Source organism: Uloborus diversus, chromosome 1 (assembly GCF_026930045.1).
Source record: "Uloborus diversus isolate 005 chromosome 1, Udiv.v.3.1, whole genome shotgun sequence".
Classification (NCBI taxonomy): domain Eukaryota; kingdom Metazoa; phylum Arthropoda; class Arachnida; order Araneae; family Uloboridae; genus Uloborus; species Uloborus diversus.
The window spans coordinates 253,556,212-253,581,558 of NC_072731.1; the positions used below are offsets into that span (position 1 = coordinate 253,556,212).

At 34.4% G+C, this 25,347-nt stretch overlaps 1 protein-coding gene across 1 annotated transcript in view; it reads right to left on the reverse strand.

The window, feature by feature from the left end:
- Positions 1 to 25,347, reverse strand: part of LOC129226864 (transcription factor AP-2-beta-like) — a 107,211-nt gene that overhangs the window by 10,549 nt on the left and 71,315 nt on the right. Inside the window, exons 3-5 of the mRNA XM_054861496.1 lie at positions 22,697 to 22,757; positions 21,152 to 21,362; positions 417 to 535 (exon numbers count right to left, since the gene is read on the reverse strand). Of these exons, the coding sequence (XP_054717471.1) occupies positions 417 to 535; positions 21,152 to 21,362; positions 22,697 to 22,757 (391 nt within the window). The remainder of the gene's footprint in view (positions 1 to 416; positions 536 to 21,151; positions 21,363 to 22,696; positions 22,758 to 25,347) is intronic.

Consider the following 25,347-nt stretch of genomic DNA (forward strand, 5'->3'; position numbering starts at 1 on the left):
CTTTGATGTAAACACGCTGCAATGGGAAATGGGAATGGAGCGCAGCAATCTTTTATTTATTTATCATGATCAATAGAATGTCACAATTGGTAGGTGATATGGTCATAATCAGTAAATTGTTGGCTTTAGTAAATTGGTGAAAAACATAACTCAGTTTTTTTTTTTTTTTTTTTTTGAATTTCGAAGTAAGAGTTTAGGAGGGAAACAAAAATAACAATACCTGTTCACAAAAATTTAAAATTTCCAGACCCTAAATATTTATTATTCTTTATTTCAGTGAGGGGGGAAAATAAAGATTTGTGCTTGTAAATAAAATTAAGAAGGTTTTGAACATTTTTAAAAGCATTTTTATCAATAAAACAGTACGTCAACTGAAAGTTTTAGAAATTGAATAGTTAAAAAAAAAAAAAAATTACCTTCGACAAGGGATGTAAGCAAGGTGACATTGGCTGCTTTCCGTCGACCAGCGGGCAAGTTGAGGCCAATCTTGTCTAATTTTTCACGTAAAGAACGACCGCCATTTTTTGATTTCGCCCTGTAAACAAGTAAAGTTTCAGTAAGACTTTATGGCTTCATTTCATATTTACAATGTATTCAAAAGAGTTTTTATTTGCTTTAGTGGACATGGAAGTCTGACCGTGATGGGAAGGGAGGGAGGGGGGGGGGGGATCCTGAGTTCGAATCCCAATTCTGACGTCAAGGGCGGATTCAGGTGAGGGTCAAAGGGTCAGCTAAACCCCCCCCCCCCCCCCCCGTGGCATGAAATTTATTATGATAGTTACTAAACTTCAACTTTTTTATATTAGGAAAAATAGCACATGGAGTCAATGTTAACCTCCCCCCCCCCCCCTTTTTTTTGCTTTGTTCTGTAAGGTATTTCTTCTCAGCACGTCATAACTCAAAAGATTGACTGGGTTTCTTTACTGGGCTATTGCTATTTTGGAGATTTTTGTTCATTTACAAAGGAACAATGTACGTATCCAGCGTGCTTGCCTAAGAAATATGACTTTTGATGAATATTTGAGAGAATATAATACATGGCGCAAGCAGCACCATTGAAAAATTAAGGGGAGGGGGTGGAGCTCCGTAGCTTATGAGGTGGTATGCCATCCCCCTTGGGGGGATTGGCACCCCTGCTTAAGTGATACTTTTTTATGTTGAGGTTGATGGTCATTGAAACTTGACCCACCCAAAAACAAAAATTTCTGGTTGCGCCCCCCTGTCTGCTCTTATCTTTTCGTTGTGTGAATGTGTTGTAGTACTGTGAATGTTTGCCTACCCTATAAACGGGTCCTTATGGCATGTGTGTACTGTGGAAGTCGTTCTTCACAGCAAATTACGGTACAGTTGCAAAAGTGAAGCAACGCAACCCAAATTGCCAGCTTAGCTGGCCATAAGACAACGACAACAACATGTATCAAAATATACAGAGCAAATGGTTTTAATTTTTTTATTTACTGATAATCACTATCGAAATGGAAAGAAGTAAGTAAACAATCATAAACTTCCAACTATTTTCTCAAAAATAAATAAATAAATAAATAAAATAAAAATAGAAACGATTATAATGAAATGGATAAATAACGAAGACTATAAATTAGCGCATGAAGAGCGGTTAATTTTTTTTTTTTTTGAAATCAAAGCATGCAAGTATTTTTTTGCTAGAATCAATAACGAAGTTTAAGTTTGTCACAGTAACTTTCAAACATTTTTTTTTAATTTAAGTAAATTTTATATATTTTTTGAAACCATAACATGCATACTCATTTCGTAATCAATAATTTACTTTCAAAATTTAAAAATATTGCCTACTTTTTTAAAAATTCAAAAAATTGAGGAAAATTTCAATTTTTTTAAGTTCCTAAGGCTTTTTTATTTTTGCACTAATTTAAAAAAAAGTTTTTTTGCTAAACGATCACTATAATCATCTCTAAAAATCCGTGCATTCATTTGCTTATGAGTTTATTAGAAATTTTTCTGCGATTAATTATGCAAAAAAATCAAAGTTTTTTTTTTTTAAAAAATTGGTTTTTAAAGGTTTAACATGCTCTAAACATTTGGAGTAATTTATAAAATGCTTATCCAATGCACAGTTTTGTCAAATATATTATCCCAATTGCAAAAAGTATTACTTTAGAGCTGTATCTTTAATAGAAAAAAATCCTTAGGGATTGACATGAAAACACAAAAAAACCATCATCGAGAAAAAGCAATTTAAAGTTTTTCTTTCGCATAAGAACACACAGCGAGCATGGCCTAAAACCACTTATAACTTTTTAAATATTTGAAATAAAGCAATGAAACTTTCCCCTGTATTCAGAATGGTTTTTTGTTTTGAAATAAGCAATAAAAATTTTTTTGATCGTTTCATCATTTTTGAGGTACTGTAAGCCCTTAACTATTTACAAGACACACAACCCAGAAAGAACATCCCACGACGTCCTGCAAATGTTCATCTTCGCTTCCATAAGTAAAGCATTTGACTATCTTTGATTAAATAATACTTTTCCAATGCCGAAGGCAAAATAACACGTCACTTTAAATTCAAGAAGAAAATAAATGTCATTTCTTTTTCAATCCGCAAAATAATTTTGATGTCACACTAATAGATACAAATGGTCTTATAAAAGGTTAAATGAAGGAAGGAAAAAAAAAACATGTTTTGAAAGGTTCGTTAAATATGTTTTTAAAAAATCATCATCGAAGGGGGGAGGAGCGAAAACGAAAGCATCACTTCCAAAACATCTGCCGTGGTTACAACAGTAGTCTTAAACCAGCAACAATCTACTTTTTTTTCACCTTCAATCCAGCCCCACCCACAACCCATCTGTAGCATTCTGTGACAATGGAGCAATTTTACGCGCTCGATCTCAACCTGAGAAAAACTGCCAGGCAGATAATCGTGCCTTAAATGCAACAGGAAATGAGGTTGGAAAAAAATGTATACTTAGAGCACAGGCAAGCTTTCTTTTTTTCTTGAAGGAAAGTAGAGGCGTTAAAGACAACGACTTCTAACGGTGTTTTCCCACATTTCTCTTCTCTTCCGACAATTTTTTCTTTTGTTTCTCGACTACTTTCCGAACGACTTCATACAAACGGAGCTGTTCTTTCCACCCCCCGTGCCCAAAAAAAAAAAAAGGGTTTCACTCTATCAAAGTTGTCTCGTTTTTAACAAGAGCCATTGAACCATGAATGAAACGGATCGGAGATCGAAACGGAGGAGGGAGAAAAGTGTGAATGAAAAAAAAGAGCACATCATAAAAAGTAAATCAATATAATTACTACAAGGTTCATACTCTTCCAGACAAAATGAATTTCAGGAGTTTTCAGGAGTCAAAAGCAAAATTTTCAGGAGTCATAACACAAGCGGTTTTTACAAGAAAATTAGTTTCAGTAACATAACATTTAATCTACTTTGCTGTCAAATTTTTAATCGATTAGTAATTTTTTTCACACACTATTCAATCAAAAAAATAATAATAAAAATAATGATAAAAATTGGGTTCAAAATATTTGAAAATAACAGGAATACACAAAATATTAGATATATCGGCATATTATCAGTAGTAAATATACTACAAAATAGCAATAGCACTACTAATTAGCTATATAGAAAATATATGCCTAATAGCTGTTGCTGTTAACACAAAAACTAGCACATGTTCTTGGTTCGTTCTCTAGTGGCAGTTACAATCAGTAACCGTAATGGGCATGTTCGAACACACCCCCATGTCTTTGCGAAAAGCACTGGGTGCTCTGTATAATACGAGAATTTTGATTGGCTGCCAGCGATTCAATATGGCTGCCTAAACGGAGATGACATTCAATTAAAACTAGCGATTATTGTTGAAAATTATCTACAGGAGGAGAGGGGAAAATCAGGAGGTTAAAACAAAAATTCGGGAGTTTTAAGGGCCCTTAGAAGAAAATATTAAATTTCAGGAGTTTTTCAGGGTTTTCAGGAGGTGTACGAACCCTGTTACTAGCTACGTCGCCCGGCTTTGCACGGTATACCTCGAAAATTTGTGTCAAGTGACATGTGCAGTGATGTTCCCATCAATTTTTCTGAGGGTATACTCCCAGTAATCAGTTATGCACAATATGTGTATGCGATCATATACATAATATGTCATAATATGAAAATTTTTGAAGCTTGAGGATATACGCTATATGTCTAAAAAATGTTTGAGAGTATACGGCGTATATGGAGTATACCATATGGGAACACTACTGGATATGTGTTCAACAATCAGGCTTAAATAAAAGAGAGGGGAAAACAACATAATGCAAAATTTCCCGTCAGAATAAGGAAGACTGACATTAAAAACCTCCATTAAAATTTGGACATTAGTCTCTAAAATTTCCCACTCGAATGAGAAAACTTCGTGAATAAAGCTAACATTTCTAAATTTTCCCAATTTTTTAATGACGTGTAGTAAGTTGGGACTAAGTCAACACTCAGAACCGAGTATAAGTAATAAAACTGGGTTATTTCCGTAATACAAAGTTGTATTCACCCACAATTCGGGGAAGATTCAAATTTAAATGAATAAATATGGAACTGACTATCAATATTTCCAAGGTGTCGAATAGAGAAAAATATTGAAGACAGTTCAAGTTCGAGATACTGATATAAATATGTACTGTTTTTACTTTGAGATAAACGTACGTAATAGTATTTAAGCAGGAAAAAGCAAATAAATTTTATTTTCATACTGATGACAAAAAAGAGCAATCACAGAAAAAATATAAATAGCAAATCATTTTTGCATATTCTCGCAGAAAACTAGCTAGTACAACAGAAGTTCAACGTAGGATTTAGAAATGTCTCTCGGTTTCGAAATTTGTTGCATGTCATCAAAGGCTACTTCGCTGTTCGACCCAAATTAAAGATTCTTAAAGGAGCGTTTATCAAACTTGAGCAAAAACGGTAACTTTCATGTTATGTTATTTATTTATGTATAACTTTATAGCAATAAATTGAGCAATTTATCTAGATGATAAATATTAATAATTTGTTTTAGAAGACAGTAAAAATGCAAAAAGTAAAGCTTACTTTGCCTACTTAGAAATTAAATTCTGTTGCGTGGTAGTTTTAAAAAGCGTACAAAACCGTCAGTTCAGCTTCAATAAAATTGAAAAAAACTTCAATTGATAACTTGATGCAAAATCCGCTAGATCTTGTTTAATATTGAGTCAAAATTTCAACAAAACGGAAAACAGCAAATGATAATAATGAAAAAAAAATCCAGAACAAATAAATTGACAGATAGTTATACAATACGCAGAAATACTATCATAACATCAAATGAGGGGTCACTAGATGGCCGATTGCAGCATTTCCTAAATCAGGTAGCAAATTCCGAGGTTTATACTTCTTCCGCTTCCTAAGCGGACACGACTTCCTAACTGACAGACGAGTCCAGGTTCAGTGTGAAGACTATTGTTTTGAAATATGAAATCGGAGCAACCATCAGTTCATGAGACACTTATCACATTCTAATTCATATCAAAAAAAAAAAGGAAGGGCTCCTTATCTGTATTACAATGTAGAAACACGAAAAGTCACTGCCGAATATTTCTCGGGCAATTTCATTTGCCCCTTACACTGGTTTTCGCTGCGATATCATTTAACTCATTATTCTTCGATTCTTGGTAATGGATGTAACACGATGCATTCAAATTCGCCATTTGCGTGACGTGAGGTCTTTATCTCTTCAGTTCTAAGTTGGAAAATTATTCTGCATATTGTTTTAGTATGATTCTTATTATTTAAGATATTCTGCTGTGGGTGAAACCGTACTCCTGATGGCATCGATCATAAACTGGAAACAATGGCTCTATTAGCTCCAGAGCGTGTTTGATAATGGCATAATCAGGCTCAATTTTAAAATGTTTAACAAAATACATTTGTTTTGCGAAAATTGTTGGCAACAGGATGGCTTTTCGTGATGGATTCTCTCGTGTTTGGTATCATTGTCTTATGGCAGAGGAGAATAATTCATCACAGATGCAAGTTTCTTTTCAGCAGTTTGAAAAATGCTGAATCAGGACACTGAAACCCGGGATAATTAAACGGGAAATTTGTAAAGAAATTTTTTCAAATGTTCGAACGTTGCTAAATTTCAGAGTTATCAATCATTTATTCTTTAATGGCACTAACCCATTGCGAGTCCATTACGAAAAATATGTAATGGACATTGTTGCGACATACTTTGAGCACGAGTGGACTTCCACGTGACAGAAAGTTTTGAGTTTGCAAAATGCCGTGCGTACCAGTACAGAATATAATAGAAGTATTGTGCCATGTATACCTACATATACCACCCCCACATTTCAGTACATATCGTCACCTCAGAGCAACAGTAAGATATTTTAGTTATTTTTAGGATTAGATATCTTATTAATGTTATTCTGAGGCGACGATATAACATCTTTGTTATGTGTTCTAGTGCGTGGTAAAGACAACCACGATCTCCAAACTCTTCTTTTCCAAAACAAAACGTGTCTAAAATGTTCACCATCCCTTTGTACGCACTTTTTTTGGCAAACATTCGGTTTTTTTAACCTGTAGTAGCATTTTTGAAGGAATTTGTTGGATTTCTTGCTGATATCAATGTTTCACCTCCTGTACTGCGTAGATATTTATGCACATTTTCCGATTGATCATTTTGAAGATATTTTAAGAATTAACAAGAAATCACGGAAGATTTACCAGAAGGCATCAACTTAATATCATTGAAATATACAGTATCGTTTTCTCGAACATAGCAGCAAGCAAAAGTTATCTCAGTTTAGAAACAGAGAATTTGTCACTTCATTTAACCCTGAACAATGTGAGGTAATGTTTTTTTGCAATGCAAGCGATGTGTTTGGATACAAACAACACCAACATTACATTTCTTATATATTCAACAAAAACTAACAAATTAAAGTAGGAAATTTTTCAATGATTTTGGCACTAATTATGCAAGTAGAACTGAAACAGTACTGTAAGTGGCATATATACACAAATAGTATAGATATATATGTAAACATTAGTGGCGAATTTACAGATTTGTGAGGGGGGGGGGCCGTCACATTTTGCTCTTGAAAGCCCCTTAGTCCATCACTTTTAAAATAAGAATTTCGTAAAAGGTGTTATGATCCCTCCAAGGTCCCAATATCGTGGGGCCCCAACACTGACGTTTGACCACGGAGAGATGGCGGATGACCTTGAAGCGGAAGCATCATTTGTATCATTTTTAATAGGTTGTTTGTTATTTTGTAACAGACAGGATCAGTGAGAACTTGCCTCTGACTACTCGGCGCTTTCTGGCTTATTCAACCTAATACAAATAATACAAATGATGCTTCCGCTTCAAGGTCATACGCCATCTCTCCGTGGTCAAGCTTTAGCAACATGGTAAATCCGCCACTGGTAAACATTACAAAAGCCTGAAATGCAAAAATTCAATGGGGTTGTTTCCTTCAGTCAAAAGTAATACTTTTTGTCACTAAAATTGATAGAATAAGCAAAAAAAAAATTACATGGACCCAGAAATACTTTCATTTTTCCAACAGTTATTTTTTAATTAATTTTATGAAATGTCCGATCTTTCAAACAAGGCGTGGTCTTGATGACGTCACAAATGATGCTCTTTGGCTCATCTTTTTACTGCGTTTCCACGTTATGATAATCAAGAAGCGAATTAAAATTGCATTCTAATAATCTTGCTATCAACGATATCGTTGCCAATACCCGTGAGTAAAGTTGCGAATTAAATATTTTGCTCAGTGATTGGCAACACTTAATGGCATTTTATCATTTGTGATGTCATCGGCAGAAGCGTAAACCATAAAAGCGCACCGATTTAAGTAATTTTTCAAAAATATTAAACTTAAACAAATTATTTAAAAAATGGTCAGATCCTATGTTTTTAAGCATGCTCTTTCAGAAAAAAATACTTTTAAAATTTTTGAAACGACCTTATTCTCTCGAGTCGAAAGACAGACCAGTTAAGGGTTAAACACCAAGAACTTATTCCACTTGAGCCAAAAAATGAAACAAAATCAAGATGGAAGTTGGATCTCTTTCCGCAAAAGAAATATGGAATTATTTAATCATTGCAGAATTTTCCCCAAATGCATTACAAACAACTTTAATAGTAACTTGAAACGGCGGCATGTCTTTCTCATTCAATAAGCTTTGAGCACGCAATGAAGTATAATACTTGCTTCTCACGGTACTTTCAATTATTTAGGGATGCATACATCGGAGATTTTCAAGAACCACATAATTATAGTCAAATACCTCTACGCGCACCAGAAGAATAAACCACAATTTAAGGCCAAGTTGTGGTCACGTCCCAAGTGCAGAAAAATGAAGGTTAGTTTGAAGGTCAGCCAGAGTTTTATATGTGTAGCTATCTAAATGGAGTTTGATGTAAATAATATAAATAGTTTCTTCCCCGAGTAATAAAGGACTAACATAATAGCTTTGCATATTATGAAAATAGCCTATTTTCTTCAAACCATTAGGGTTATAGTAGTTTCATCGGATATTAAAAGGAGAAAAGTCATTTGTGCTTTATTATTAGAAACAGAAAAGCAGTGTGAGTTAAGAGGAAATAGTTTATGTGTTATGTGTGTGCGGAGGGGGGTATCAGAAAGAAAATGATGTTTGAAAAAAGTAAAGCAGAAGGCAATTAAAGGGAATATTTGTTTGTGTTTGGGGAACCGGGGGATCGGACGATAATGTCGTTTAATGCAAAAAAAGAGAGAGAGAGAGAGAGAGATTTCATTTTAAAATCAGTGGTGCAAATACTTTAGTCATTGGTAACTTTTTCCCATTCAATATGAAAATTTTCAATTTCGTTTTTTTTTAAAAAGAAGGGGGGGGGGGGTTGGAACAAGTGCCTGGAGATGGCATTTTGGATATCAGCCATTTCGACGATTTTTTTTGAGCAATCACGATTGCTTATTGTTCTCACTTGATTGTTTTTGGCGTTCCTTTGATTTTTCCCACCCTCCGCACCATCACCGTCGACGGGCTCCTCACGATGCTGCACTTCTAGCGAAAGTCGTCTCCAGGTTGCATCCATGTCCTACACACACGCGCATACATACACAACTACACCTACACACACACACACACATAAACACCTACACACACACACACATAAACACATACACGCACACACACACAAACACATACACACACATACACAAACACATATACACATACAAACACTTATACACACGCATACATACAGACACCCACACAAACACATACACACGCATACACCTACACACATACACACATACAAACACTTATACACACGCATACATACAGACACCCACACATACACACACACACACATTCATGCATGCACACAGACACAAACACATATGCCTACACACACGAACACATACCCCCCCACACATTCATACACACACATACACATAACCCGTACACACAAACACGCACGCCTATATACACACACTCGTGATTGCGAAAAACATAATTTGAATTCAAGATGTCAAAATTCAAATTATTATTATTTTTTTTTTTTTTCTTTTGACACATAGCGTAGGTAATAAAGGAGATCAAACGGTGCAATCACAATATCTTTATAGATTTTCCCTTTCTGATTATGCTAATTGTTCCCTGCGGAGAGTTAAGTTCTCCTTAACATTACATTTTCTTATGCCCCAAAATATTACATTTACATATTAGACGTAATCATAAACTTTTTATTTACTCAAAACATTAACTGCCCTTTCACAACACCAACCTCGTGTTGGAATTAGGCTCAACTCAATTTTCCTTTTGCTGTCTAAAAAAATTTCATGTTTCAAGGCGTTAAATAATAATGTTACATTTCTTTAAAATGAGTTACTTTCGTTTCTATTTACTAATAGTTCAATTTTCTATTTTTTATTTTATTATCTTTTAATTGATAAAACCTTTATTGTTTAAAAAAAAGGCTTTATTTGTATTACTGACGTGTTGCTGTATGTTGTGTTGTGGAAATTATAACAAATATTAATGTTAAATTGTTTCTGTTCTTAACGAGCCACAATTGTAAAGCCGATAAACCAAGCAACTGCTTGGTGCGAGCTCTGTGAGGGTGTCAAATGTCAAATTTCGGTAAGTATGGTGGGTGAGGCACATTTTTTCTCCAATTTTTGTTTTGAGCAATGTGGTCTTGCAAAATATTTCAGAGCCCTGCTTTTCTGTTGGCAATCATTGGAATAAATTCATCCGACATTGCCCAATCTGATTTCACTTTATTCCGGTCACTGTGTGACAAAAAAAAAACCCCGAAAATTTGGCTGATGTCCAAAATGTCATCTCCAGTTTTTTTGATCGAAAGCTAACTTATCTTTATCGATCGGGTATGAAAAATTTGCTCACGAAATGGCCCAAAATTATGGCAAAAGTTGTTAAAAATTTAGAGTTCCAGTCTCCGTAATACACACCCCCTCTTCCTATTCAGATGATAGCTCAAAAATAAATGATAGCTCAAAACGAAAAAGAATTTATTTGTGAATGAAATGTAAACCTCATTTTCTAGGTGACATATTCATTTGATTAAAATTTCGTAATCACAGAAAAGTTAAAGACAGTCATTTCAATTCTGAAATAATGTAATGGTATTTTGGTGCAAAAGTAAATTGTAAATTTAAAAAAACAAACACTTTTTCTTATGGCAGTTAATAGTTACACAGTCATAATGATAGCACGCTATTGTCGTAGCTGCCGTATTATTAATGCGGCAAAGCATTTTTATTCTTCGCTCTTTTAAATGCAGGAAGACTTTCGAACACTCTAAACGCTTACAATACACAACAAAGCATCCCACTTTCTTTCGTTCTATTGTTCTACGTTCCAGCCTCAAGTCCAGTGAACCACAAATAATGGATCAACGGAAAGCAACCAGCGGCTTGAAATGCTCACCAACAATTCCATACGTGATCCACATCTATCACTGATGATCTAGGTGGAAAGTCAAATCAAGGTCGCGCGTACAGTTAGTTCACCAAGACAACCTTGCGTAATTATTTCCCACTAATGTGTGTCAAGATTGTTGGAGAAAAACAAAAGAAGCTCTCATAAGCATCGTAAAAACAAATCGCGAATTAGTGTAACTCGATGCTCAGTAAACAGGGGAGAAGGGGGGGGGAATCTTACATCCTATATTAGGGCTGCTTTCCAAGACAAGTCAACCTTGGTGCAGGTGATAATTTGGCGCAATTTTTAGGAAGTGGCTATGGTCTTCCTCTTTAACAATTAGGTTAATGAGAGTGTCCCTTTAGTGTGCATTTTTCCTCTTTTTTTTTTTTGGTTACTTTAAGAATCTTGAATGTAGTTCTGGATCAAAAATGATTTTGTTTCATTTTTATTTTGAAGATGTTAGGCTCCAGGTAACATTTTTATACAAGCAAAAGAAGTTCTGCAGAATTCATAAAAAAAAAAAGATAAAATTATATTAATTTGAATTTTTGGCATCTTGAATTCAAATTATGTTTTTCGCAATCACGAGCGTGTGTGTGTATGAATGTGCGTGTGTGTTTGTGTAGGCGCATGTGGATGGGTGCGTGTGTATGTATGCATGTGTGTGTTGTGTATGCCAGTGCTGTGTGTGTACTTGCGTGTGTGTGTGTGCAGGCGTTCGTGGGTGTGTGTCTCTGTAGGCATATGTGTTTGTGTCTGTGTGCAGGCATGAGTGTGTGTTTAGGAGTGCGTGTTTATGTTTGTGCGCAGGCATGAGTGTATGTATGTGTGTGTAGGCGTGTGTGTATGTGTGTGTGTGTAGGATATGGACGCAACCTGGAGACGGTTTTCGCAAAAGGAGCAGCATCATGAGGCCGGTAGATGCGACGGTGGTGGTCAACACAGTATCAATCAAGAGGTTCTGGGGGTCTAACCATTAAATCGTATCTTGCTATGCCTCATGTACTGATTTATTAATGATATAGAATGTAAATTGTTTAAAAAGACTCTAGATATTCCTTACAGGCTCCATAGTTATAAGCACTATAACGTTTACTAACTAGTATAGAGAAACTTGTAAAATAAATTTGCTAGTATTACATTTTATTGCTTAAAACTATCCCCTATATTAAATGTTGGTGTTCATATAGCTCGGATGTAGGACCGGAATTGAATAAAACTGAAATTTAAATAGTAAGCACTTAGTACAAAATAAGACATTCTGTTTTACTTCCAGTGTAAAAAAATTGTATTGAAGGAAACAACTGGTCGATAAAGCGCCAAAAGTGGTGGGGAAGGAAAACGGTATACAGGAACTACGAAAAAAAAAAAAAAAAAACTACGGAATCTCCTAGGATTAAAAAAAAAAAAAGTTAGAGCAGCAGGTGCCTAAAAGGCTTCCTCCCCCTACTCTCGTGCCCCAAGAAGATAAACAGGTGAATACTGCAGAGGGTAACATCTTTTAGTCTGTTTATTTTAAGTTTTTTTCCTTAGGAGTTATAGTTTTCATTTTAGAATTTCGCTTTTTATTATGCACAGTTTGGTGGCTTTTTGAATAAATTTTAATAGACATACCATTTTAGTCATACACAAATGACATTATTTTTTAAATTTAATCATCATATTTTGTTTTATCAAACGCACTTCCTTGAAACCGGATTTAACATTAAACATATTATATGGTCTGCTAATTCTATATTAGCTACCAGTTTGTTTCGCACTCTTGGCTTCCATAAGTGGTTTTCCATCTCCAGCTCAGTCACTTTCCTATGCCGGGCTGATGAGTGCTAATAAGCACGAAACTGCAGTCCTCGGCTGGAAATGACTGAGCTGGCGGTGTATTTAACGTATTAAACATATTATTTAACCCTGGGTATTGATACTTGAAGGCAAGGGCACCCATATGCAAAATTTTAAGGGGGGGGGGCCTCAGATACTTTCCCCATGGTTTGGCAAGATATATTCCCGATACAAACCGATTTCAGTATAGATTAGAGTTATTAAAATTTGAAATTTTTAATAACGTATTCATTAATTGGTGGAGAAAAAACATTTTTACATTTTTGCAAAGAAAAAGTACTAAAAGAAAGGAAGCTCAAATTCAAAGAGGAGGGGCTTGAGTGATCACTTGCCCCCTCCCCCCATATGGGTGCCCTTGCTTGAAGGGGGAATGATTGTTTTATAAACCTCAGACGTACAATATACGCCGACATTTTTAATTGTCGGCTGACTAAAATATTTTTACTAATTTCTCCTAAAACTTTAGAAAAAAAAAAAACTCACAGAATTTATGTTTGGTTACAGAGAAAGAAGTGGCTGGAAAAATTTCCCTGCAATTATATACTTCCTCCCCAAATTTAAGTTGTTCATAAGGACGTTTTAAACAAACATCATTTTTGTGCCTGTACACACATCATTTTTATGATAAATACATTACTCAAAACTAATTGCCGAGTCAGATCATCATTAAAGAATTCAACGTATTACAGAGAAATCGAAAAACCCGTTACAACGAATTTCAAGTGGCAGCAAATTTTATTCGTTTTAACAGGTATTTAGTTTCAGCGGAATTCGAGCGATGTGATAGCAAGTGAATGGGGGACAGAAAATTTACAACGCTGAAACGAATATTTCGTTGTATTAATATTCGTTGAAACCGGATTTCACGGAATTAGTAAAAATTCATAACAGGAATTTGTAAACGCTATCGTTAAGATAATCAGGTGTTAAACTGTTCAAATATTATGCCTCCCTCTTTATTTTAAAGGATTTAATTGTTATAAATTCTTTTAATTTATAACCACTTACGTACTAACAATTTGCATATTTGCAGCATTATAGTAATAACTGCTCTAATACCGTTAATTTATTTTTAAAAAATAATAAATCATTTTCAAAATAAATAATACATAATTCAAAACCTATTGTAAATCATTAAAAAATCCAAAGTACTATTGAAGAAAATTCATAACAAGAATTGGCGAACGCTGTCTTTAAGATAATCTCGTCGCTAAATAGTTCCGATCCTTATTTCTCCCTCTTTGCTTTGTAGTTGTTAATTACATCGATTTTATTATTGTTACATACAATAGCTCAGTCTCGACAATCATTTCTGTTTTAAATGTGCAGAATAATTTATGAGCCAACGACGTTTGACATCAATGCTTAACCAAGTGAAAAGCTCATAGAAAAGTAATTGATACTCAAGGAAATGTGTACTATGTAATGTGTAACTTGAGAAAACTTGTTTGTAGTGTGTAAAATAAAGTTTGAACGACATTTTAAACTCTTCTTCCAAAATACGCAAACTTAACATTTATTTACAGGGTGAAACAATGAAAAAATGTTTGTGTAGTCAATGTAAAAAAAAAGCTTTAAAAAAATTCGAAATAAAGATTGTTATACTTTTAGAATTGTACGGCAAAAATATTTATCTTCTCTTAAATAAAGTTTTAGGTTTAAAATGGATCTCCATTCACTTAAAATATTAAATTTTGCTGCAATATTTCAAAAGCAGTTTCAAGAGTAAAACTTTGAATGTTTTTGGCAAATTAATCGTATCGCAATGAAGGAATTTTTTAAATATAATACTTCATCCCGCATTTACAATATAAACATATGAATAACATTTGAAATTCGTTAAAACTTTCCATCCGTGGCAATTAACAGATATAAATATTCATAAGCTCAAAAAATTTACTTATAAATTGGTCGCCTCTTAGTACTAGAAGAGAAACAGAATGTTTAGAACTAATGCAGGATACTTAAGGAGCCATATATTGTGCAAACATCATAGAGAGATAACTGATTCTGGCTTCAGACAAATCGTTTAGAGCTAATTCGGACAGTCATAATTGTGCTGCAGGGATCAGACCTAATTGGGTATGCAGGATTTAAGGAGCTATAGTATGTTTATAACCGAATCAGGCGGAATTTAAGGAGCCAGACTGCTTAGACCCGATCCAGACGGGAGGGAAAGAAGCGCAGACAGTTTGATAGCACAGACAGTACTAACTTTTTGAGAAGCCTAAAAGATCATTAGTGCCCGAATCGAAAGCCCTTGTTTAATAAGCGTCTTATTATATTTAGGCTTGCCAGATTTCTGAAACATTCAACCGACCCCCCCCCCCCCCCGTCACGATTATTCAAAAGGGAACTAGGGATGATACTTTATTCAAGTCAATTTTTGAAAACAATGAAACTTTCAGAAACTGTGAGAAACTCACCCCCCCCCCCCCGTAAATAAATTAGATATATGCAAACAAAAATTATTGAAAAAAAAAAAACACATTTTTAAAGGTTTTTTTTTTTTTTTAACGACAATTTTTTAGCTTTAGAAAGTGTTGTCAACCAAAATATTTCGAAATTTCGGATCACAAACACCCCTGATGGGAACACACCCCTGGCTGGTTTTTAGAGTGTTTTAGAGGGTAGTTCATCCTCAATGCTACGAATAAATACTAATTATGAGCCTAAACTAAGGGTAATACAAGCAGATAAATTTAAACATTTTATTTCTTACACGTTAATTAGTTACTTTTAACGAGGAATAAAAACTTGAACATTATTTACAAGTATTTTTCAATAGCTAGGACTTTTTTACAAGCTTTTTATTGTTTTAATCTTGTCGTAAAAATCCTCACAAACTGATTCGATATTAATTTTACAAGTCTATGTTTCATATGAAAAAAGTAATTATCTAAAATACCCCTTCAGAGTTAATTATTTTAAGACTTTTTCGGTCATCTAATCAAATTTGTCTTTTTCCGGGACCTGAAGTTAAACCGGCCGGAACACTGGGACTTTGCCTGAAAACCGGAATGTCTGGCAAGCCTAGTTATGTTGGATCCACTAAGATTTCAGTATACAGTCAACCCTTGTTTATCGCGGTTAATTCGTGCCAGACTTTACCACGATAACTGAATTTCCGCGAAGTAGGATTCTGTGTTTATAAACCAAATATTTTAATAATTAGAGTGCATAAACTTACCTATTACAATTTAAATAGGTTTTTAACATAGTTAGAGCTGCCTAGACATGAAACATCATCCTTAGACACTATTACATTTGTATTACTGCATATGTTGCACAAAAACAGGATAAATGAGATATATTAGAGGTAATAGATATTACATTGTTAATTATTGGGAAATAAACTACACACACACATGTAGTTCTTACACACTACTACTACTAGTATATGAAAAAAGCTCAACTTGTTTGATGAATTAATTGCTAGTTAGTGATCGTATATACCCCCGTTCTTCTTCTACATTTATCCTCATTAAAGGTACTACGGATACAACTTAAAAAGCTAGTACATTGTTGACCACCATTTACAGATGTATTTATCCCCTAGTAATAATACAGTAATTTAAACTTCCCAGTTAGTGTTTAATAGTTAAAATGAGCTAGCGATTCCTTACACATTCTTCGGCGATTTTATACCTCCACTCTCTAGACTAGTATAATAAATGCCCTTCAGAAGAGCTTACCTTACTTAAAAGATGTACTTTGTCATTCTTTTGTGGAAAAAAGTTTACACGAGGGCATAAAAAAGGCTAACTACTATAATTGATTAAAAAAAAAAAAACGCTATGTAGTGAAGCCGCGAAAGTTGAAGCGCGAAGTAGCGAGGGACGACTGTATAATTTAAACGTTCTTATGTGTTGCATTATTAGGCTCAACTTTTTTACCGACAAGAATTTTTATGAAAAAGCCATAAAAAGTAAAAAATCCTTGAATAAGATCTGAATTAAATTTCTGGAAACAGAAATGGGGATTTTCTCTCCACCGTCATGCCTTCCTTCAAGCGATTGACATCCGTGAGTACGTTAGACATCAAAAAGGGACCCGTTCGTAAACAAAGCTCAGTCTTCAACCCACCAGATGCCACAAAAGGAAAAAAGCTTGCGTCATTTTATTATAAGCTCCGCAACTGGCAGAGTCCTAATTACGAGCCTGGAAGTCGCCTGCGGCCATTTCACAGTTGCCAGACAAAGGCCCCGAGCTGTGGCCTTGCCTTTGGGGGTCGGCGGTGGCTCTCTCTCTGAATCACGCCAGAGCAATGAGGAGGAAAAGGAAGATTCGAAATCGGCACTCATGCGTACTTCAATGGGCCGCACGCCCACTGACAGGAGGATGCCCTGCTAAGTAAAACTTCAATTACTGTTTACGTTCTCCGCTTAGGTTTTTTAGAAAAACCTCTTTTTTTCGAAACAGACATCATTGTCATGTGCTGTTGATTGTGCCCGAATATCTATTCTTATGCATGGGAGCCCATATGCAAAATTTTAAGGGGGGGGGGGACTCAGACATTTCTCTTATAGTTTAGCAGGAAATTTTCACCATAGAAACCGAATTCAGTACAGATTAGAGTTGTTAAAATTTGATATTTTTAATAACTAATTCACTATAGGCTGAAGAAGAAATGTTTTTTAATTTTTGTCAAGAAAAAAGAACTAAAAGCAAGGAAGTTCTAATTCTAAAGGGGGGGGGGTTGAGCCCCACTTGCCCCCAATATGGGCGCCCCTGTTCTAATGCATGGCATGAATTAGGAAGTCGTCGCGCATGCTGAGCCTATCCCTTCAAAAGCGATGGTGCCCCTTCAAATGAAATGAGGCACCCCGTGAATAAGATTGCCCCCCCCCCCCCCCCGACTTACGCTGCCAAGAATATCTTCTGGAGTTAGTTTTTTCATTAAAAATATTTGCCGGAGGGTTTTTTTTTTAACCTTTTGAAGGAGGATTTTTTGATCAAAAATCACCTTCTGAGGGGGAATTTTTGATCAAAAATACCTTCTAAAGGGATTTTTTGGGGATCAAAACAACCCTTTCATATGCATAAGCTACTGTATTAGAATTTGCATTTAGTATGTTAAAACCAATGGCTCTGCGTGATATTTTCACCCCCAAACCCCACCCTTCGCTGCCTGCGCCACTGCCATCCCTCCAAATCTCCAATATAATCTCCCTAAAAATTTCAAAGTAGAGGTTGGCGCCATAATCCTCCCTCGTGGCCCCCTGTGTACCACTACTACTCATGAACGTTACCCATTAGTATGCAACGCAATATGCACAGTAATATTTAACCCAGTGTCCACAGATCTTGGAGAACCATTATCCCTTAAACAGAATCTTTGAAATGGAATTTCTGTTGAAACGGAAAAAACTAAAACAAATGAAAAAAATTGTTGTCTCCTTAATACTTTCGTTTTTACATTGGGCAACTTTTTAATCGGTATTTTTACTAGCCATCATTTTTGACAGACGAAAAAAAAAAAAAAAAAAAAAAAAAAAAAAAAAAAAAATCAGTATCTAAAAAGGTTCCTCAAATTTGATCCTACGCTTACTAAAATTATTTTTTCATGAAAAACTTGATGGAGAAAATCATACGTGCAAGTGATTAAGCTAAATATTAAATACAGTAAAATTACAAATTCAACTATACATTAAAAACATTAAACGTACAGATTAAACTATTAAATGCCATTCTATGACCACATTTATTCAAGGTTAAATTTTAAAGGCTCCGTCTTTTCCGCCTATCTACTTCATATTGGAAGCCCTGCAGGAGTAACTGGTGAACCATGTAATACTTTCGGAAAGAAAATACATTAGTAAAGGAGGGACCCGTGAAAAAGTTTTAAGAACTGAAACTGTCTCAGATACATTAAAATGGTTTAAACGTTTTTCTTTGCAAAATATGTGTTTCTGTATTGCAAGGTGTATAATAAATAAAAAAGTAAACCGGTGATCAACTTACAGAAGTTGATTTATATAATAAGGGCTAATTCCGTGCCTGAAAAAAGTGGTCAACTTAGACAGGTGGTCAACTTACAAGGGTGGTCAACTTCACAAGTTTTACTGTATCTGTTTTCACATGGATTTGAGGTCATTCCAATGTCTCTTATTTATAACGTATATGGGTTCCGAGAAATAAAGAGCATCAGGACAGAACAAGATGAAATTTCAACGAAAGACCAGACAAAACTTCTTGGAAAGAAGCCGTCTGCAGAACAAGATGAAATTTCAAAGAAAGACCTAGCGAAATTTCTGAGAAAAAACCGTCATTAAAATGCCAAAAAGTCAAAATGGCCATTGAATTTTTAAAGATCCGTTTAGAAAACGTTCGCCGATGAAAATGGGTGGGGAGGCAAAAAAAGAAATCAAATCAGCGAAGGCCGATGGAAAAGGATGTTGCATCGGACACTGAACCGCAAACGAGGGCAGCTATTAGATTACTAGTTCGGTTTTTGCCATCGTTGGCTAAGTGACCTAATAAGCAGGCTGATAAGATAATTAACGTCATTCTGCAGAAGTAAATAACAAGCAGATCTGCAACCCATGACTTTGAAAATTGCCGATAAATGTACGTTGAAGCAATGAGGTATTGTTGTTCAAATGAAGCTTTGTTCTTTTTCGGTCTGTTCTTCCTTCTTGCCCAAGGAAAAGGGATCTTTTAATTAATCGTGTTTGGAATATGTGAGCTAACTTGGACACATATATGAATCGTTCTTTTTCCGTGTTAAATCATCAATTTCCTCTTATGGTTCTTTTCAATACAATTTGAATTCTAACCACGATTTGGAAGCAATAATAATTAATCTAATTTTGTGTAGGCATCTGGAATGTGCTAAAGATATGCCAAATGAGCAAATTCTCGACTTTTATCGGAACATATTACGTATGTTTCAGGTTAGTTAACCTGCACGATTTTTCGAGTTTCCTTCTTTTTTTCCCTCTTTCGATATTTTTTTTTTTTTTTTTTTTGAACAAAATTTTGCAAAATAGTGACGTAAATATGTGTGTACCCCCTGATTGAGATTCCTTGTTCAATTTACTTTTATAACTAGTAAAAATAAAACGGAATAAAATTAATCTAAATTACTTCCATTTTGGCAAGCATTATTTATTGAATTTAATTCATGTTAATGCTTGATCCAATCACGTAAAATGTTTCTATTTATACGCAAGAAAAGTGTTTTTAACGTGTTTATTCGTACGATTTCCAACTCATGAAGTTTTTTTTTTTTTTTTTTTTTTGTTTTTTTTTTCTTAAAGATTGTGCACATGTCGGAACAGGAGCATATACAGAAATTTTGCGAGGGACACAAAGCTAATATTATGAAAATTTTCCAAATTTAAGAAAATTGTTTTGAAATCATCATTAATAATGAAAGGCTTTGAAATTATTTTGAAAGGAGACAGGGCCCCTTCACCCCCCCCCCCCTTTTCAAATTTCTTCTGCTCGCTCAAGTGTGGAATGCTCTAAATGAGTATTTGGACCTCGCAGTATCTCTAAAATCAAAATTCCTCGTTCTTTGTGAATGTTTGTGTTTATGAGGTTTAGCTATGGGGGGGGGGGGGGCGGGTCTCGAAAAAATGTTTGGCCAATCGCCCTCTAATATTTTAAGCGCACCTTGTTTTTTGAACTTACAAGGAATTCCATTTGCAATGTAAAGAAATGAATTGTGTGAAGAAACGATATCCGACAAAAGCAATGCCTGCAGTTTTATTACTATTCGTACGAGGACAAATCAAAAAGTCTTTGCGCCTATTTTTTTAAAGCCAAAATATGTCCGGGAATGCAAAACGAATATGTACATTCCCAGCAGTGACATTTCCTTTAACCGTACCAGCCGTATCTGCTTTTTGCTCGGAAGAGCGGAGCTGCTATCAGTCATTTAAGATGACGGTCCATCTTCAGATGTCCACAGCTTATGAGCAGCGAAGTGTTTTTCGTTTTCTATGGAGTTCGTAGGGAAATGCTCCCCACGCACGGGGAAAAGTCTCTCTTGAAGAGACACAAGGGGCGTTTGTCTCTTTTGCTCCATAGAAAACGAATAACACTTCGCTGCTCATAAGCTGTGGACGTCTGAAGACGGACCGTCATCTTAAATGACTGATAGCAGCTCCGCTCTTCCGAGCAAAAAGCAGATACGGCTGGTACGGTTAAAGGAACTGTCACTGCTGGGAATATCCATATTCGTTTTGTATTCTCAGCCATATTTTGGCTTAAAAAAAGGCGCAAAGACTTTTTGATTTGCCCTCGTACATTTCCAATGATGTTTTAATGATCCCCTCCCCCCACAAACAAAAGTAAACACTTTAACTAAAACTTCACTTCGCTTATGTAAGTTATTGATGGCATAAATATTTTGATATGTTTTACCTCCTAAGAACTCCGCCTAGTAAGGAAGCGTTTAGGCATTCGGGCGGGGATAGCCTCCTCTGGACCTCCCCAACGGTAACTTTGTACTTGGATGTGGAACTGAGCAAAGACAGGCGACCAGGCACAGAACAGAAAACGTCCTGAGATGAAGCTATTCCAGATAGCATTAGGTCCTTGTGGTTGTTTTCGTTATTGGTTCGCTGCTTGATACCTGCAGGAGAAGGATACGATTCTTAACAATTGTGATATATTTACAAAATAAAAAATAAGTAAACAAGTTTTTTTTAAAGGCATTTCCTACTAAACATCAATTTTGAAAAAATCATGTAATCATGCATCATTTGACACCTTTTGAATGCTGTACCCGATAAAAATCAGTAACTCGTAATTTCACCACAGGACGGTGACCCACCCTAACAATATATTGCTTTAAAAATTTGAAATACATTTTAATAATAAACTTTTAACTGAAGGCAAGTTTAGATTTAGTATGAAATTGGTTTAAAATAATTATAATTCATGTTATTATTACCCTGGAACATTGGAATACATTTTATCTGATGCAGAAAAAAATAGGGATTTCTACGGATATTTAATTCTAACTTGTGTGAGAATTTTTTTCGTCTTCATATTAAAGGATTAATGCAAAAATATTAATTAAAGTTGGAATAAACTAATAATTAAAGGTTAATCGATTAATTTGCTTAGCTGCATTGTCATCGGGGGCTGAGGTTTCATACCAAATTTCAAAAGAAGCCGATCGATATGCAAATTGAGCAGCAAAATTTGAACAACATATATTTTATATAAGGAAAGTGAACTAACAGCAGAAATTAAATATATAAACCAAATTACAAAGTCGAAAATATAAATTTTCGTAAGAAAAATCAGTTTTTTTTTTTTTTTTTTGAAAGTTACATTAAAGTATTAATCAGTGATGGTAATAGCGTTCCATTCATACAATTTTACCCAACAATTATTTTATTATTTTTTTTAATTTATAGTTAGCTTGCCAAAAAGATATCACTGGGGAAAAGGTTAACTACACGGAACGAGAGAGTGTAGTTAATTTATGCCTCGGTAGGACTGAATAGAGTTGGAATAATTTCTCATTAATTCCTTGTATTGTTTTTTCATTAATGCCATACAGATTTTATTATAACTACAATTTGTTAACCCTTTCATTTTTGGTACATAAAAACTTTTTTCTTTTTTACTAATTATATGTATAAATATAAGTTTTTAGAGATATTCTGAATTTCAGCAACGAGCTGGTTCAATGAATGCTTGTGAAGGTTATTAGAAAATATTTATATATTAGTAATCTGGATAAAAAATGTGGCTACAGCTCGTCCTAGATCATATATTTTTCATATATACTACTTTTATGCGAAAGGAATATGATCTTCTGTTACACCGAACTTTTTATTTCAAGACTCATTATTCTTTTTTATATTTCCGTAAAAAATATGAGCCACTTCTCTAGTTTGGAGCTGAATTCGATTGTTACTAGACTAGATTGTTACTTGACTAGAATAAATTTACCTTTTCGTATGACACTGTTGTGTTCTGAGGAGAAAAGACCAGAATCATCAACACCAGAAGTCTGCAAGAAGAAAAAAAAAAACACATCATTAATATAATAAAATATTTCTGAATTTATTTAAATTAAGTGATTTATGCTAATTATAACATTCATCATGTGGTAAATAAATTCATTGTTGGTAATAATAAATTAATAACTTTTTTCGATGTCTCCCTCATAGCCACGATATTTGTACCCTCGACACAAAAATTACCCACACTTTTGCATCCTTAAAAAAAAAAAAAAAAAAGCGCTGTTTAGTCTATGACAGTTTATGAACTTGATAGAAGTAAAAATATATTTTGCTGCCTGTTCTTACCCCATAACTGCTACCTTGCACTAAAGAAAAACCCTGTGAAACTCCAAAAATGTGCAGGAAATTTTTTGTTGGAAATGTATGCTTTATTATGCTGGGTTTTAAAATTTATGCAACTATCTAAAAGGTAATCAATTGCAGTTCGAGGTGGGGGGGGGGACTATTTTACTCAAATGAACATAAAGTAAAGATCAATTAGCTTTGCAGATCCTCAAAATAAAACAAGTTTGAACTAGAAAATTGATTTTAATTACTATTGCCAAAAGCCAATAAGAAACACAAGACACAAGTGGACAGTTTAAATAACAATAAAAAATGTGTTTCTCATATTATACTGTTTGCACATTGCTGCAACTTCGCACACTGTGCGCAAGCGCAAATCTTTAGCGATGATGTTTTTGTTACGTTTGCTTCTGACCAAAAATCAAGCATTTTCCCATAGAAACATTAATATAATAATTTGAGGTACGGCGTTTGCCGATACAAAAATAATTGAAACACTTATTCCTGACCTGGAGTTCATCTAGAGTGGTCAAAAAATTAACACATGAATATTTTCTCAAACTAAGTTCTGAAATATACTTTGCAGTTGCAGCAGTGATTCATTGTCGCTGGCAGTGGAATTTCTTAAGGACATGTTTTATATGTTCTAAAGATAATTGATGTAGCTCAAAGGAAAAAAAAAATCAAGAATCCTGATTAGAATCAAAATAAAGGAGCATTCTAAACATCTGGTTAAATAGAGGTAGATATGGCAGTAGTAAATTTTTTTGAATTATTGTAAAAATACTGTGCAGGTGCAGTATTTATTGTCAAATAACATAACAGTCATGAAATTGCCGAAGAATGGGCTTTATATAGTCTAAAAATGGCCGGCGTTTCTTAAATTTTTTTCCCTCCTGATTAGGATCACGATTAAGTAGCGTGTCAGAGTGTGATTAAAGAGACGTAGAGGTGAGAATAGCAAATTTAAGATGACATGTGTGGATAAAATCAAAAATCACCTCTTCGAAAGAAATAAATTTCTGCTAACTTGCTGAAGACTGGATAACAAAGTAGAGAAAATAAGAAAAAATAATAAAATGAAAATGAAAATTAAATTTTTGATTTTTTATATAAATTTTGGAAACTTTTTTTTTTTTTTTTTTTTGAATTCCATCCTCAACAGTAGTTTATTAGTCTTCCGGTTTCTAACAATTGCAGTTTTGCATAAAAAGCAGTCTATTTTTTGTTTTTTTATTCATGCTAAATATCACAGAAAAATAACACTTATAAATTGAAATATATTAAAAGCTGTGCATGAAGCAATCACTGAAAAACAAATTACCAACACAGTAAGAAATGTACGTAACTGAAATATTAAATAAAAGATAGTTAAAAGTCGTAAGTTAATCAATATTCGAAAGAAATTTCTAAAAAAAAAGAAAGAAACAAATATATGCTCTATTTTCATATGCGAAAAAAGCAGACGATAATATTTAATGTCCAACGACTTGATTCCCCCCCCCCCCGAGCTTTCATTAATTTTACTCGTTACGAGTGATAAAAATTGTCCACAGAACCTCCTGCACAGTCTTCTGAAGATAATTATTAAGCAATGGTTCACGTGATCCTCCATGTACCAATAACAGTTCGAATAAAAGGAACGGAATTCAGCTACGGTGTAGGGAACAATAAGCAATCTTGATTGCTCAATAAACAGGTCCAACAGTTAGCAGAGTCGAGCGCAGGCCAGTGAAGAGAAGTCAACTGTTCGCTTTAAACTTGTCAAAACGAGAGTCCAGGGACTCTTCTAGTCAAAGCTATAAACCTGTTATAAAAACGTGAATCGAAAACTGGGAAATACTTCACAAACCTTAAATGTGAATCGAAAACGGGAAAATACTTCACAAACCTTAAATGTGAATCGAAAACTGGAAAACACTTCACAAACCTTAAATGTGAATCGAAAACTGGAAAACACTTCACAAACCTGAAATGTGAATCGAAAACTGGAAAACACTTCACAAACCTTAAATGTGAATCGAAAACTGGAAAACACTTCACAAACCTTAAATGTGAATCGAAAACTGGAAAATACTTCACAAACCTTAAATGGGAATCGAAAACTGGAAAATACTTCACAAACCTTAAATGTGAATCGAAAACTGGAAAATACTTCACAAACCTTAAATGTGAATCGAAAACTGGAAAATACTTCACAAACCTTAAATGTGAATCGAAAACTGGAAAATACTTCACAAACCTTAAATGTGAATCGAAAACTGGAAAATACTTCACAAACCTTAATTGTGA